Source organism: Solea senegalensis, linkage group LG21 (genome assembly GCF_019176455.1).
Source record: "Solea senegalensis isolate Sse05_10M linkage group LG21, IFAPA_SoseM_1, whole genome shotgun sequence".
Taxonomy (NCBI): Eukaryota; Metazoa; Chordata; class Actinopteri; order Pleuronectiformes; family Soleidae; genus Solea; species Solea senegalensis.
The window spans coordinates 7234457-7251840 of record NC_058040.1 but is presented as its reverse complement, the minus strand read 5'-3'; the positions used below and the strand labels follow the sequence as shown (position 1 = coordinate 7251840).

Here is a 17384-nt window from a genome sequence, read left to right as displayed (position 1 = left end):
CACTTGTCGCTTTCTGCGAGTTTACAGAAAGGGCTGCCTCCTTAATGTGACTCGAAACCGAGAGCTTTAATTATTTTGAACAGTTGTGTGAACACTAGACGCCTATACGTTAAATGGTATAGGTACTCACACAACAACAGATTATCTTAGACTAATGTTTGTCTAGACTCACTTTTGTACACTTGGGTGCAGGAAGCTCAAACAGCCTGAACGTATACTCTAACTTTTACTTCTTCACCAAAAAGATATAACAAAGAGATGTAATTTTAACCACATAAAAACAGTATAAAACACCTGTAATTAAGCACTTTTAGTCCAGAGGAACTGATTACATCCATTCTTTGACTTCAATCTGATCTTCAGGTGTCTGTGTTTTGCCAGGTGCGTATTTAGGGTTTTTGCGCTTGCATTTCATTAAATGCACTAAATAACCAACCTTTTCCAGTCGTCAGATATGATGATTCACTGTTTTCATTTTAGTCTTTCTGTGGAATATTCTAAAAACAAAGTGTGATCCATTTTCGGTTGACAATTATTATTTGTTTACTCAACCTCCAGAGTGATGATTAGCACACGCTGTACTACTGTCATGAACCTTTATTGTAAATCAGTACATTCAGACATTTGAGGAGCCTTCCATGTTCTCCCTCACTCGAGATTGTGAAAGAGATCTCATCCCTTTCATCATCTCATATCATTTTTCATCCTTTTTTGTCTCACTGCCATAACAACATGTGCAGTATACATCTTGACTCTCTGCATCACTCATTCAGCTGTATGGAACCCATACAGTGGTAGCATTCCTTTATTGAATTCCTGCTCTCTACAGTGGACCCAGTGACCATACCACCTGCCCCGGCTGTTTTTTTTGTTGTGTCAAGCCCATCACAGCTGCAACATTTCACTGTTTACCCCTGAGATCTGTTGCAGAGATTTAAAGCATGTTTATTTAACGTGTGTTGTGCCTTTTTCTGAACTTTTACTTCCACCAGCATTTATATAAAAACTCTATGGTCAGTTAAACTTATTAAAAGAAAATATGTGTAAATTACACAATAATCTCAAGAGTAACAAGACAGCTCTTTTTAGCCTACATCAGTGTACATATGGAGGCAAGGCTATGACATTAACCACTGTGTTATTCTAATATGTTATGGCACCATCTAGTGACAGTTCTTTGGCAGTTGCAGGCACTTCTTATTACAAGAGAGCATAGATCATGCATTCATCCATTGTCTACCGCTTTATCCAACACATGGGGGTCACAATCCCAGCTGAAACAGGGTGAAAGGCAGGGTACACCTGGGGGAGAACACGCAGAAAGGCCCTTGTTCTGACCCCAGCATAAGATCATGATCTACAGAAAATGCAACACAAGACACAATATTTTTTTATCATCCATCTTCTACCACTTTATCCTCCATGTGAGGGTCACAGGAAGGTGCTGTCATATTATTTTATATTATATACCTCAAAATGGAAAATAGGTCAAGGCCCTGAAAGAATTCTACACCGCTTACAAAACAATCTGTGAGACTGTGAGAACATCCAGGTGGGAAAGTTCAGGCAGTTACTGACGTTGGTCAAGTGTCTAAAACTCATGGGGGGGAAAAAAACTGCCGTGATCTTGAAAAGTATTGAGTAAGGTAAGGTAAGGGTTGAGCTGTGTAATCAGGTGTCACCCCACTTATAATTACCTTAGTCACAGAGCTCACTCCCTAAAAACAATCACCGTGGGTGAAATTCAGCAAACCATCCCTTATATCCGGGGATGACTCATTAACACAAAGGCATTGTGTAAACTATCAAGTCAAGGCAAACGAATCTATAGAGATGAAAATGAGTCGCTACTCGACTTAGACCTCACCTCAGGTGACCCTGCAGAGCTTTCTGAAAGGACGACACTAAGTCCATATTCCAAATGTTATCTTTAGTTCCTTAAACAATTTCGATTTCACTCATGTTTAAGAGAACCAGGGATAATTACTTAATCCAAAGTTTGCCGCTGCCTCACTTTACGAGCGTGGCTCTTTTGCTTCCGCCTGTGTCGCCACAGACACAAGTATTTCTCACAGACAGATAGAGTTACATGGAGTCACATAGAACAGATATAATTTGCAAAATATAAAACCAAAAGTTTGAGATCAATGGTTTTCTCAAACCTGTTCTTGAACAAAAACAAAAGCAGAACCTAGTACATTTTAGACAAAAAAAAAATAGCAGAATTATAATATTATATTATTAAATAATACAATTATTATGTAAAATCAGGTAAAACATCACACCAGGTTAAACAATATGGAATAAATACTTTAAATGTAACTCCTTTAAATCAACAATCGTCATCTGCACGGTAACCACAACAAGACATTCAGGACACATTCAATGGACACAACAAATGAGCAAGCGCAACGCAAATGATCACGTCTTCACCTTTTTGCAGCTGCACCCACCCTCAGATCGGAACATCCACCAACGCCTAAGCAGTGACTAATTCACTGACATGCAGCCATCGCTCGCTCCTCCTCGGCCTGCCAAGTGTCTGATGATTCAAAGTTTGGACGACCTCCAAGCAAAGGCACTGAGAGTGAGAGTCTGTGAGCCATTATTGGGATGATGCATCGTGAAAAGAAAACAAAAGGATAATGATAGTGGGATAAATGATTTTAATTTAGACACCTAGGATGGTACAACAGCACATACAGTATTTTCTACAGTTTTAACACCAATAATGATTTTCCGACTCAGGAAGTCCTCTTGTAAAAAAACAGAAGGTCAAGGTCAGTGATGGTGACAAGCATGTTAAACAATTAAAAGTGAGTCAAAATGTGCATTTTATGCTGTCCTCTCAGAGACAGATGAATATCTCATTCATCTTGGTGAGTTGTTATGACACACAACTCCCAGTACATCAAGCCTCTGGCGGCCTTTGTGGGTCATATTGTGGCAGCACAAACAGGTAAACAATACTGACGAAAGCCACAATACTCACGAACACCACAACTAATTCCATTTTCACTCATGGTTTAATGATGTGCATTAGTATGATCATTTTGGTGTTCACTTCATTTTCATGTCATGTGCTGAGATGTACTGGGAGTTGTGTATCATAACAACTCAACAAGATGAATGAGATATTAAAAGTCAGTGATCACTCTTTGTATATTGATTTAACAGTGTCTTAACAGTCACACTGTCAGTTCAGCTACGTCTGTCTCTGAGAGGGCAGCATATAATGCACATTCCAAAAAGTGACAAAAAAGTCATACTATAGTATGACATCCAAAATGTGACAAAAACGTCATACTATAGTATGAAGTCCAAAATGTGACAAAAAAGTCATATTATAGTATGATGCCCAAAATGTGACAAAAAAGTCATACTATAGTCTGTTGTCCAAAATGTGAATAAAAAATCAAACTATAGTATGTCGTCCAAAATGTGACTAAAAAGTCAAAGGTTAGTATGTCGTCCAAAATGTGACAAAAAAGTCATACTATAGTATGTCGTCCAAAATGTGACAAAAAGTCATAGGTTAGTATGTCGTCCAAAATGTGACAAAAAGTCATAGGTTAGTATGTCGTCCAAAAAGTGACAAAAAGTCATAGGTTAGTATGTCGCCCAAAATGTGACAAAAAGTCATACTATAGTATGTCGTCCAAAATGTGACAAAAAAGTCATAGGTTAGTATGTCGTCCAAAATGTGAGTAAAAGTTTTACTTCAGTATGTCGTCAAAAATTTGACAAAAAAATTCGGTAAAAAGAGTTGTTGTGGCCGAGTGGTTAAGGCGATGGATTTGAAATCCATTGGGGTCTCCCCGCGCAGGTTCGAATCCTGCCAACAACGATGTCGTTATTTAGCAAAGAAAAAAATGGCATAACAAGTCATACTTTAGTATCTCATCCAAAATGTGACAAAAAAGTCATAGCTTAGTATGTTGTCCAAAATGTGACCAAAAAGTCATACTATAGTATGTGGTCCAAAATGTGACAAAAAAGTCATAGGTTAGTATGTCGTCCAAAATCAGACAAAAAAGTCATACTTTAGTATGTTGTCCAAAATTTGACCAAAAGTTGTACTTCAGTATGTCGTCCAAAATGTGACAAGAAGTTGTACTTCAGTATGTCGTCCAAAATGTGACAAAAAGTTGTACTTCAGTGTTCGTCCAAAATTTGCCAAAAATTAAGGGAAGGGCCTTGCTTAATGGAGGCCAGCATCTTGCAACCCCATGTTTCTACAGCAGCCCAAACGGCAAGTAGACGTTCTTTTTGGTACGTAAAGGACACCGTACTTTCCCTGACTTAATTGGAAAAAGAAGGATTGGGTTTTTAACCATTTGTTTGGTTGATTAAAATAAGATATCACAATAATCTCCATGAGGATTTTTGCGTGGCGATATTATAACGCTTTTGAGAAACCAAGTATCGAGTTCCCTCCGCGTTTTCTTTGATAACTCACTCAAAGTTAAAATGCATCTATGTTCAGTGCATGGTCCATTATTCGAGTCTTAACAGTCTGCTGTCATCGGAGACTTCGTTCTGACTGTGACGGACTAATCTCCACCTGCCTGCGGTGCTGGTGGCTGAGGTAGATATTATTATATTGTACTTCTGCTTTGAATCGGTATGCCAGGAAGCCATTGCAGGGGATACATGTAAAGGATTAGCTCGAGTTAAAAATGTAATACAGGCTGGGTGCAGCCGAAGGAAATCACCTTTCCGTCTGTGTCTGATCTGTGCTACGGCTGTGGGGGGTCAATAGTTCAGAGTACGAGCAAGAGGCAGAGGAATAGTTAACCTTTGTGCTATTGTATAACAGCTTGTCTGCACGGCACGGCAAGATAATGGTCAGGTATTGTGGTTTTGGGATCCATTATCTCTCCATGGAGAGACTGAATGTGGGAAAAATGAAAATGAAATCATTTCTACTGGCACTAACCTTGGCCTTGCCGGTGCTTTGTAGAATGTGGACGAGTGCGCACGCCATCTCCTCCTTGTTCTTGACGCTAATCCCGGGCTCAAGCACCGAGCATAGCAGCATGTAGTTATTGGTGGTGTATTCTGCAAACTCCTTGTACATCTCCATGGGAAGGATGTTCATACTCTGATAGCGCGCCTTGATTCTAATCATAGGCCCCGATGTCTTGCCCTTAGGGGGGGTGGGCATGCTGACTGGATACCACTTCTCCACAAACTGTCGTCCGGTAACGGCTGCGACAGGGATGTTGACGAGTCCAATGTAATTGTTTTTATCTTTCTTCTTCTTCTTGTCTGTGTCCTTGTAGAGGTGGGCTGTGATGCTCTTGATAGCGGGAAGGTTATTAAACTCAAAGTGCTCTCCCCAAAAGACATTGTCAGTCTTGAGCTTGCATGTGGTGCGAGCATAGAGTGAGTCATCCAGACACAGCTCACAGAAGTATTTCTTTTTCCCTGGCAGATCCTTGGCCTCGATAATCCACAGCCTCAGCATGTTCTCCACCCGGCGGCTGTTGTCCTGGTAACAGAGAAGATGATAGGCTAGGGTTTATTGAGGTCTTTAAGAACAATTTTGCCAATACCACTGAAACCTTGGAGGTAAAAAAAAAAAAAAAGGGAGATCAAAAAAGACTACATATGCTTTTATTTAGTTAACTTTCATCCGGTAACGCCTCAGAACGATAGAAAGTACTTAAAAACAAATGTTTGTAAACAAGAAACTCAATAAAGCAAAAAACCCAGATAAGAGTCAAATTAAATGAGAGGAGGATACCAACAGTACTTCAGACATTTTATGAAATCAATATTAAACCCTTTCTGTTTCCAAATCTGCAGCGTTCTATGAAATCTCACACATGCCACAACCCATTCTTATGTCATTAATGGACTCTTGCTAAGAGCAGGACACATTTTTCATCCATTCGTGAAAACGACGAGGAAAAGAGAGAGAGAGAAAAAGAAGAAAGAAAGGAGGTAATTATTAGAAAGAAATGCCAGAGACTCAAATACACAACGATGCAAAGCGTATGAAATCTCTGCTTCCTCTGGTGCTACTTGGAGGAAAATCAGAAATACTGTTCTACTGTAGGTACGGGGTATGTGATCGGGGGTGGAGCTGAGGAATTAGAAAACTAATTTAATTAAATAATAGTTAGACTTATACCAGTGTCTGAATTATATGTGAGGAAGAGGAGGGTTATGAGAGTCCGTAGCTGACTTTGCTTGGCCTGTTTACGCCACTGTATTTTAACGTTGGAGATAATGGTGTTACTTGGAGAGCTCCACTGCTCTACGTACAGCATGTTAGACATAAACCATCTCCTGCCCAATAAAACATGACCTTTTCCTTTGTACCTTCTACGTTCCCTCCGTAAACTCAGCCACCAAACCCAATTTAAAGAAACATATAGAAACGAATTGATCAAATATCGGACGGTGTGGGTGAAGAGGGTCACGCGTCACAGTCAAATACAAAGTAAAAGTTTTTCCTTTTCACCTGGCAAATGTCAGTGGCTTTTTACTGACCCCACCAACAATGCATTAGCAATGTCACAGCCCTTTAAAAAAAGGATGGTTATGTCACATTCTTGCACCAAACCTCAAGATGAGGCGACTCCCCCTCTAGTTTCAGGCCTATTCTCCACAAATCTGTGTGGACAAACCTTTCCTTCAGACACTGGTCACATGTAATGGATTTCTTAACAACACACGGATGTCAACAGAGTATAATTAAGTCAACAACATTGAACTCCTCATTGTAAATGAAGGTACATTAACAGCTGCTCCACGCTGTCATTAGAAATTAAACCTGGCCATGTGCATCTCTTCATTCTCACATAATATTATGTATTATACAATAAGCACCAGCGCATAGTGATAACACCCATATTCCCTCTTTTCATAATTAGCCCTAATTATCTTCTTACAGCCGAGATGAACTCGGCAGGTATAGCACTGTGTGTTTCACGTGCATCTGGCACACAGCTATCCGGCCTACAGATGCATTTTTATTTTTATTTTGTTGTGCCTTGTTCATGCTGTATGAACATCTGCTTTGCTTCTACTAAGCAGCGAGAAAATAGTCATAAGGGTGAGGTCGTGATACAAATACTGGCCAAAACCAGAGTAAAACAGGTGGATTTTTGTCTGCTTCATGGCTTAATACGCTGCCGATGTTGTCCCTTTGTTAGTTCATATAAACTCTACATTCTTCGCTTGTTTTCCATTTGCCGTATGTAGAGTAGAGTTGGTATAAACTCGTTACATTTCGTCCAATTTCATGTTCTATCTTTATTCCGGCGCCAAGTCTTTGAGCAGACGTAGCGCTGGCAGAATTGGCCATGGTAAAAGCAGCAGTAGCAGGTGTGGCAGTCAGACAAGTGTGACAATCTGTTTAATATCTCTGACACTTCCTTATCTATCTCCTAAGAGTTTCGGTATCCGCTTCCAGTTCCTGTGTTTTCTGTGCCAGGGAAGAAACTGCTGCTTTTAATCTTACAAAAATCAAAAAAAAAAAAAAGAAGAAGCAAACAAACATGCAAAGCAAAAATAGAGAGAAAATGAGAGAGAGAGAGAGAAAAATAACATCTTTGCTAACAGAGATGAAAAGAAAGTGGGCACTTGCACTACTTGGGATTTTTCCCCCCCCACCACAAAGTTTTATTTCCTTGATGAAGAAGCAGAGATATAGTGAGATTAGTACTATTTTCTTGGCTTGACAAGTTCGCCACTGTCTCTCCGCCACAGCTGTGTTTGCAAAGATCACAGATGGCATCGAAGCAGGAAATGAGGAAATCACTTTGGGAGTCTTAGACTCTGCTCAGACTGCGGGCAAATCAAAGATTTTCTCAAATCAGATGTTTTCCGGCAGATTGTCGATAGTGCTGTTGCAAGAGATTCAGTCAGATTTGTGTGTCCAGCCATAACAAACCTATCTCCTTGAGTGGCTTCGGTAACAATGTAGGTGTACCAAATCACCCTGACAAGTGATGGTGCAGAGCTCCTCCACTGTACAGGGAAAATTCACCTTTGCATGACACCGGAATATATAGCAAACTCCTGTGGTGCAGTCATGGCCGTCCTTGCTGTGCAAGACTTAACAGCAGGAGAATGAGTATTTATAAAATCGGTTCCAGACCTGATTAAGAAATGGAAATGTGCAATAAAAAAAAATCTACATTTCTTTTTTTCCCTGCCAGTCTGAACAAAGAGATATACAGTGGCACAGCTGGATGTAAACACGAGACTGTGTTGTTGTATTTCTTACAACACAATGTCAACACCATAGAGCGCCACTGTTTTTGTCTGCGTTGCAAGGTGGGGTTCGAAATTGGGACACTCGGTGCACGCGGTAATTAGCGCTGATTACTTCACGCGGCCTCATCACTTCTATTTACATACCTTGTTGGGCTGCACGGCTCTCCTCAGATTCTCCATCCATTTGTCTCTCTCGGCTGACGAACGGCAGGAAAAGCATTTGGTTCCCGTGGAGGTGGTGACCTGCCGTGGCGACGCACGCACACAGAGAGAAAGAACAATAAATCCTTCAGCAATCAAACCGCGGCGCGTAACAAAGACTGACAGGAAGTGGTTTTTACCAAAATTCATAAACACCACTTCTGTGGTGGCAAAGGAGCTTATTAAACACACACACACACACACGCACATGTAGCACTGAAAACAGTGAAACTGTGTTATAATGAGCTATTGTGGTCTGGTTAAATAAAGGTAAAAACACACACAAACTCAGGGATATAATGATGAATTAGCAGTGTTTGGGAATGACTGAATGGTGTGAATGAACAGAGAAGAGATGTGACTGGATGATGACTGAAAAACAATGCATGTGCTATATGTACACAGTGAGAAGAGAGATGAGAAAACTCTAATTATATAATGAGCAGAATAATAAAGAGTAGTTACAAATCCCAATCACGGTTCACACTGCCAACGACTCAACAAATTACTTGCTGTGTTTTCCACTTGTTCTTTCTTTTCTTTTCCGTTTTTGATTAAAGAGCTGTATCTGAACGTATGGCTATAATTGGCCATCAGCAGAAGTGATGTGAGAGGAGCTGCTGTTTCCAGAAGTGTTGTTCTCAGTTGCTAATTCACAGTCCAAGTTTCTCTTAATGGTATATTTTCTCATTTTAGTATTTTATGGCAGTTGGCACCACGATGCAGTACTGAGTTCTTCTCTTCTTTCCTTTGCACATGTTAGCGTCGTGCCCCGAGGAGATGAAGCTCACAGATTCAGTAATGATACACTCATCATAGACACATAAGGGGATACTGGTGAGAAATAAAATACATTTGCCACCAGTTTTTTAATTTGCTCAATTTCTTTCCTGTTTGTGTTTGTCAGTTTGATATGGGAAGCTTATGACAAAATAGAATTTTAATATAAAAACAACATTCATAATGTATAATTTGTTTTCATATGTGTTTGCATGTAATCAGAAAACTGAATGTCTCCATTCTTAGACTAAAGATAGAACAAATGACTGAATTGATTACTATTGAAATGATCAGCATGAGTCAGAATTATTATTATTTTTTTGTAGACCTAGTTTCTGGGGAGAAAAAGCCAGTTACAGGTACGGATCAGACTGGTAGCAAACTCAAAATAAATTGGTCTTGCAGCCGGGAACAAAGCACAGCATCATAACTTCAGCTGACCCGAATTCCAAAAGCAAACTAATTAAAAGTTTCTAGAAGTTTTGATCTTTAGCTTCTTCTCTGTATACCAGCGTGTGGAAAACAACTTAAAAAAAAGTGGCAGCAGAAAGAACTGCAAACACAACACTGATACTGTATATTATTTTCTTAAGTTGTCATAGTGAGTGTTAGTCGAGCTGCCCTGTTACGCACCTGCAGCATTCGTTTCCAGTCATGTGTCTGTCTGGGTGATTAATGCGAGTTCAATATTTACTTGGCTTTTTGTCTCCAGCAGTTTCTGGGCGTCAAATGTGGCTCATTAGCAGGTAAATGCTCCATTTTATTCATTGTTTTTTTTTTTGCTGCAGAATACAGGACAGGTAGTTCAAATAGAGTTTGTATAGCTTTTCAGCTGAAAACACGACTAGCATCAGTATAATCCTCAAACCAAACGAGTAAACCTGAAACAATGAGCTAAAAGCCACAACATAGTGACCTTTTACACATTACTTTATGGTATGATTAATTGCTGATGTATAAATAGCCATTACCGATACCTATTAATGTTTTGACTCATAACGCATAACCCACCCAGAAACAGCTGTTTCTTATGAACTGATGAAACAGTTTTATTATCAGAAATGACACTTACGTAACACATCTATCTATATATCTGGAAAAATGAACGCGATTTAGAGGCCCCATTTAGCCCTGGTATTAACATCCACCTTCAACGATCCAATCATATGCAGACAGCCTTAAATGGGACTGTTGTGTTCAGACCTGGCATTAAAATGTGTCCTGAACTGATGTCATGACTGTTTAAAGAGTAACTAAACACCTAAACCACAGGTTAAAACTAGTGTATATGGTTATCTAGTAATATTATTGACTGATACAGGTCCAACTTTTGGTAGTATTTGAATTACGTATTTTGTGTTAAAAATGGGTGTATGTACTGACTTCTCTGGATAAAATCTCCCATTACATGTGAATTTTCGTATTAGCTGGCTCTTACTGGGCTGTCGTCACTGTCCCGGTTCTCCGTCACTAACCGTCCTCCTCTAGTCACCCCCCAGAGACACAGCAGTGACTTCACTTGCGAGATTTAGTTGTTTTTTCCTCACTTGCAGCTGTCCGAACTCTCTTATTTGCTCTTGAGCATGTTTTACTGCCCTCGAGACTTTTGACATAAATGTGACGTCATAGATTGGATTCGTGCAGCTGAGGAATGCGGTCACATGCTTCCTCGAACCACCTCCGAATATGGTTTCTGTGATCACATCTGAGGATACATTCAGGACGGGATTGAGAGCGTTCAGGCTTGTACCTAATGTAAGCTGCACATGGGATGGATACTAGGACCAGATATGAATGGGGTCATACTCGTGGAACTAATAGTGCTCTATAGCTCTCCAGCAACATCAAATGTATATATGTGTACAATGCATGTGTTTGTGTTTGCATGTGCATGAGCCCCGTCTCACCTCAAAGCAGTAGTCCTGCCCGAGGATGCTGCTGTGAACAGGCTTGATGATAACCTCGTCCTCCATACTTAGATCCAGGGCTTCCACAGCGCTACTGGGGCTGAGCAGTGACTCATGGGAGCGAGACTCCTTCAGCCTTGGCATCAGATGAGATCTGAGAGAGGAGAAGAAGAGGCAGAGAACTGAGTCACGCTGCAGTGTCTGAGCACAGGACGTGTGTGTGTGTGTGTGTGTGTGTGTGTGAGTGTGCGTGAGCATATGCACTGCACATACTGTCGAGCATTCATGGTGAGTGTGAACGAAGAGAGTGCAAGGGTGATGACAGGAGGATGCTCCACTCGCCTCAAAGTCAGCCAGTGCTCAACAGGGCTGAGAGCTCGCACACTACAGTTTAACAACACGTGTTCGTTATTAGGAACATCTCTATATGAATGTCCACAAGCTTGTGTCATAACACAGAATGGTCATCAAATGTCATTTTTCATTGTATTACATCATTATAACACATAAGTCACGTAAGTCACTCAAATATTAGGACAAATGGCATGATATTTATAACTATGTGTCATGTGACTATTGGTCAAAGCATGATTGATTGGTCATGAATGCAGCTAGTTCAAGGTAGATAGCATGGTTGAGATTGCAGACCCTCCAGTGGGGCTGAAATGCAATATATAAAACAAGATGAAGCACTAGAACACGACACAATAAAAATATTGACTACTCTTCAGTATGTTCTAATGCAGGGGCGTCAAAGTCTGGTCAAGCGGAGGCCGACATAGAGGAAAAAAAGTGGAAAAAACAACTGTTAAGTAGCCGGTGGGCAATATAAGATATTCATTATGATATTAGACAGAATTGCATTAAAAGTGCTTGTTTTGATATAAAATGATTCACAATAAAAACACATTTACATGCACAAAAACGGAGAATTAAATTAAAAATTTTGCAAATAATGACGAGGATAATTGTGATTAAAACAGCTTAAATATATGTAATTTCATGTTGAGTGTAATACATTTAATAAAGCAATGATTACAACCGAATGTCTTATTACTATTATAAAAATATTGCCAGCAAATACGCTTAGTCTTATATTATGTCTCTATTGCATCACCTTGCACCGTTTTAAAAATCCTGTATTTGCAATTTGCTATTTGGATTTTTTTCCCCCAAATACTTATTTTGATTTGCATGTACTGAAAAATCAAGTGTGGAACCATTCAATTCGCCCCTAATGTCCATGCACCAATGTTTAAACTGACATGCTAATGCTAATGCTCATTTACAACACAAATCATTAATGAATGAGTGGAAACACATTCACAAAAACATGAAAGACTGAGTCAAGCTCGCTGGTGAAGTGGAACCACTGTAAATAAGCAGCGATTTGCATCGCTGATCATCATTAATGGTCAGACTTTCACAATGTCCATGATGTGATAATACTTCTTTCAACAAACACACTCTCTACATCTCCAGCATTGGAGGAAACATTTTGTGACAACAGCCCAGAGAGCACTTTAGAAAGCATTCAGTGTTCTCACAAAGACAGGCCCAAAGCCCTATTCTGGGCCCATTCTTTAACCAAAGAATATGCGCAGACAAAGTAAAGAGCTTTCTGCTGTTTGCCGCGTTTGATGTCGCCCTACTTTCTGTGTTTTGAGAAGAGTTAGAGAGTGACTGTCACCAGGAATGAGTAAATGTGTCTCCATGAGGTGTCTATATGCTAGTGATTCACATTATTTAGCTTCACTCAATTATAACAAACTTTACTGGGCCTTTATTGAGGCCCAGTGTGTGAGAATTAGTGACATCTCATGGGGAGATTGCAGAGACTGCAACAAACAGACGACTTCTCTCTCCACAACCCTCTTTCCCCTTGCATGTCAGGGAACTACGGTGGCCTCTGCCTCCCATAGAGGACGTTGCCCGCCTTTGTTTGCATATTAAGCTTTTGCTTCAAAACACGAAACGCATGCTCGTGCTGGTTTTTGTGTGTCCGGGTTTGCTGTAGATACACGACGGGTCTGACACCCAGACGCTGGCAGGATGAGGAGGATACAGGGTCAATTGCTGGTGTAATGGAAGAGAATTTCTTTTTTTCAATAATGCCCTCAGTGGAGTGCTTACACTGCTAATCTCATGCATGTGTGTGAGCCACTGTGTGTGCACATCTCTGCTGTGGAATCGAAGGAGAGCAATCCAGGACAAAATACAGCAGCCATAATCACAGATTAGCAACCGCATGCAGCCCTTGGAGCTGTCAGACAGCTTTGTTGTCAAACCAGCACTGTGAAATATTTATAATCATATGATGCCCCCCTTCCCTGTTTCATTTCTTACTCTCCCTCTCTCCCTCTCTCTCCCTCTCCCTCCCTTTGTCGCTGCACATTTCATTTGCAAACACGAGAGGAAAAAACACAACATACATATATGAGAATCCAAATTTCCGGAGATCACAAGCATTTTCCACAGCTGCAGTGGAAATATGTTTGCACCTAGCTCTGTTTTGTGATTGGCTGACTGGGTACCGGGCAGAAGAGCGAGCAAGTCAAATAACCACAGACACTTGTGTGTTTAGAGACAGGAAGGGATGGAAACTTAACGTTCATAATCTCAAATCCTGCAGGATGATGTTTAGCATCAGGAGCCAGTACTATCAAATGTGTTACAAATACGGTACATTTCTAATATTTAGCCACATTTAGCCATAGCTGTGGGGAAGCATCAAAGCTTTATTCCTGTAAAAAAAAAACTTATTATTTTTCACACTGTGAGGAGAAACTGTTGTGCAGCGAGAGGAACGCATGTGCAGAAATGAAGACATTGTAATCTTCCTCCTTTTTCTCGGCATATCGTATTCCGGGAACATTAGTGTCAGTGGAAATGGTGGGAGTATGAATTGATGAATAATAATGCTGGCTTTCATCTGTATGCCACTGTATTATGTTGTACTGTAACGTGTAATTTACAGCCGAGTCATGGGCCGCTTTCTAATCATGACAATGAAAGAGTGTCTGTCATGTGAAATCTGCCGCTCATAACTTCTGTTTCACGCATGGTGACGCGCTGCTCGTGTCGTCTTCACCAAATAATTTCAGCATTATAAGCTGAGCCTTCTGTCCTCGTCTTCTTTGGTCCCCCCCCTCCCCCCAGCATCATCTATTCTCAGCCACTGTCCTTCGTCCTTGACAGACCTCCAATACTAAGCCTCCTCCTCTCTCCTCTTTCTGTTATTCAGTGTTTACCTGAGGTGTGTGTGTGTGTGTGTGTGGGGGGAGGGAGTTTATGCAAGGCAGTTTCCTTGGTACACGACTTTCCATTATACTCTCTTCCTTCACTGTTCTTTCCATCTGTTTACTTCTGTTTATCTCCCTTGTCCTCTCCTGGCTACCAAACAACCTGTCTCGCTCTGTCCTCTGGGCTCAATTCTGACAATATTTTGGATGCCATGCAGGGGAAACACAGGTCTCTGAGAGTTGGGAAGATTTCCCACACCGACTGAATGAAGACCTGCAGAAAAATACAATGAGAAGGTCAAGCCATAAATCTGGCTCTGTAATGATGTTGAGAACAGCACTGTCCTTCTGAACATCTGGCTATGTATCAGCGACAGTGTTTCAAACCCAAACATATGTGTTTGATTTTCCGGAGCACTCCACAGTGTTGGTCGATGACAGCGATGCTCAGCACGTGTGTAGAGGCAAATAGCCGCGTGGCTTCTGATATGGCATATCTAATTCACGTTGCCTGGCCACATATTGAAGCGACAAATGTGATTTGAAAGTCGGGATTGGCGTGAGGACACGGCCCTAAAACAAGATCAGATCTGCGTTTACTGCCTGGTGATTTGAAAGTAGTCCCTGATTGATTCACATGCAACCTGGGGTATTTTGTTTATCAGGGGTTATAGCGGAGATGACACAAAGAAAGTCCCCAAACTGCAGATGTTGACATTTAGTTCATCTATATTATTCTCTGCCTTTTGTTCTGTTACTTACCAAATTCCTTGAAAAACACATAGTAATAATGATAATGGATCCCTTGTCCTCTGACTTCCGAACAGTTTGAAATGAGCAGGTGGCCGACGGCTGAACATGTCTGTAAATGGCGAATGCTACGGGCCCGCCGCAAAAAACCCCTGTTAAATAAAGTGGATTTTATTCCAGTGCCATCAATGTGGCTAAGTTGCCTTTGATCTTTTTGGATTTTCATGAGTAGAATACATAGTTGGCTGGTGATGTCAATGCCCATTCACTTTATAGGAATTTAGAACACTGCATCAGGGCAACACTTATCAGAACCCTAAATGCACTGTGCCCTGCTGAGGTTCAATAGAAACTTAGTTAAGAGTAAGCGCCATAGAAGCGGCAGAGCAGTGTAATGGATTCTGAGTGTTTCTGGGGCTGCACCCAGTGTGCTTTGTCTCTGCATCCTGTAAAGAGTTCATCTGATAGCCTGTCTGGGATCTGATATAGTCTAAAAACTTTGGGCCTATAGGCGTCAGAGCACTTAGACGTCTAACACTGACTCATTGGCTGACTGGCTGCCCCACAAGGGACTATATTTGTACTGATGGTTCAAAATAGGCTGAATTAATGTAGTGTGGCTCCAATTAACAGGGCTTTGAAAGTCCGCGTCCCTCCTGGGTTGCTTTAGCAATAGACAACAACATGTTCCAGTACATATGAAGTGTTGGTAATCTTCCCACAATACCTCATTTGTGTTGCTCTTAAAATCATGCTGCTGTTCAGTCATGATCAACCACCACAGTTAAGCCTCTGACAAAACCTTTAAAAAACAAAATACTTCTCTCCAGCGAGGCCCTTGTTAATGCCCGAGTTAAGAGACCTGATGTTAAGTCTCCCTGCGCAAACAGCGCTTTGCTATGAGACCGACATCCACAACAATCAATACACTCCCCATTTGAAGACTGGCACAGCGATTAGTTGTAAATAATGCACTCTACCAAACAAACACGAAAACCCGTGTGCCAACAGGGATCTATATCAACGAGCAGAGCTGGGCAAAAACATATAAAGGATGAGAGATTAGATTGCTAAAAACTCTTGTGCCTTAATATGGAATCAGTATAAGTCACTTTACACCTGAGTGTCAGCTACATAAATGATATGCAATATAGAATTGAAGGGAAAAAAAAATGAATAAATAAGTAATGGAACATAATGAATGCAGATGCTTCCCTGCAGGGCATACGGGCGCAGTGGACGGCTTGAATATGAAAATGATGTAAATCATTAGCCTGTGCCTCAGTTTGCACATTAGCATTACATCTTTGTCAGAGCCATGCATGTAGTTATTTCTCCAGAAGTATAAATATGTGCTCTGTGGTGGCCGTACAATACAGTTATCTCCTATGCAAGCCCATCGATGAAAAGCATAGATTGTGGAGATGACAATGAACACTTCCATAAATCACAGCGACTCCATGTGCAACAAAACATCCGGTTAGATTTCTGTCAATATTTTCTTCACGAAGCAAACAACACTTTTTACGAAGCAAACTAAAATATTGATTTGAAAAAAATATTGTACTTTATTGTTTGAAAAAACATTTGTTCTTTGCACCAGGTTTTTCCTGACTATTCTGACCATGGGCAGGCCTTTGGAAGCTGCCTGCTGATTGGCGACTGAGTTTTGGAGCCATAGCTCAACGGACCGGAAGTAGTCACAGGCTTGGAGTCAAAATAATTGTAAGTGTCTAAAGTTTAGAATCTAAAGTTCGTATCTAAAGTTAGATAATTACAATTATTTTGTTGGCTGTCGAAGGGGAAAACTTGGGGAGTACGAGTTCCGGATGGACAGCGACTCTAAGCCTGTGACTACTTCGCTCTAAAACTCGGTAGCCAATCAGCAGGCACCTTTCCTAAGGCCCGCCCACGGTCAGAATCGCAAAAATAAAAAAACACAACACAGCACCAAGAACAAATGTATTTTCAAAAAATAAAATACAATATCTTTAAATGATTAAATCAAATGTTTTATTTTTGTTTCTTAAAAAAGTGTTGTTTGAAAATAGTGACACAAATCTAATTCCATACTTCAACCTATATTTGATCTGGGATAAATAAATTGAGAGAGATAATGATGTGATTGGTTATGCGCGTGGTTTAATCACATCCTCGAGAATGATGAAATTAGTCCCTCTACAGCTGGCTTACCGTGTAACACAGAGCTGGAACCACACAGCTCCAGCCGGCCAACAACGCTGACCACTCCGCTACACCTGAGCCACGATTC

At 40.7% G+C, this 17384-nt stretch overlaps 1 protein-coding gene and 1 non-coding gene across 2 annotated transcripts in view; one reads left to right on the top strand and one right to left on the bottom strand.

The window, feature by feature from the left end:
• The window catches only part of LOC122758637 (disabled homolog 2-interacting protein-like), a 128857-nt gene that overhangs the window by 6438 nt on the left and 105035 nt on the right, over positions 1 to 17384 (bottom strand). The window contains exons 6-8 of the mRNA XM_044012904.1: positions 11121 to 11274; positions 8377 to 8475; positions 4940 to 5494 (exon numbers count right to left, since the gene is read on the bottom strand). Of these exons, the coding sequence (XP_043868839.1) occupies positions 4940 to 5494; positions 8377 to 8475; positions 11121 to 11274 (808 nt within the window). The remainder of the gene's footprint in view (positions 1 to 4939; positions 5495 to 8376; positions 8476 to 11120; positions 11275 to 17384) is intronic.
• On the top strand, positions 3766 to 3847 carry trnas-uga. The gene has a single exon. It is a non-coding gene; the product is annotated as a tRNA-Ser (tRNA).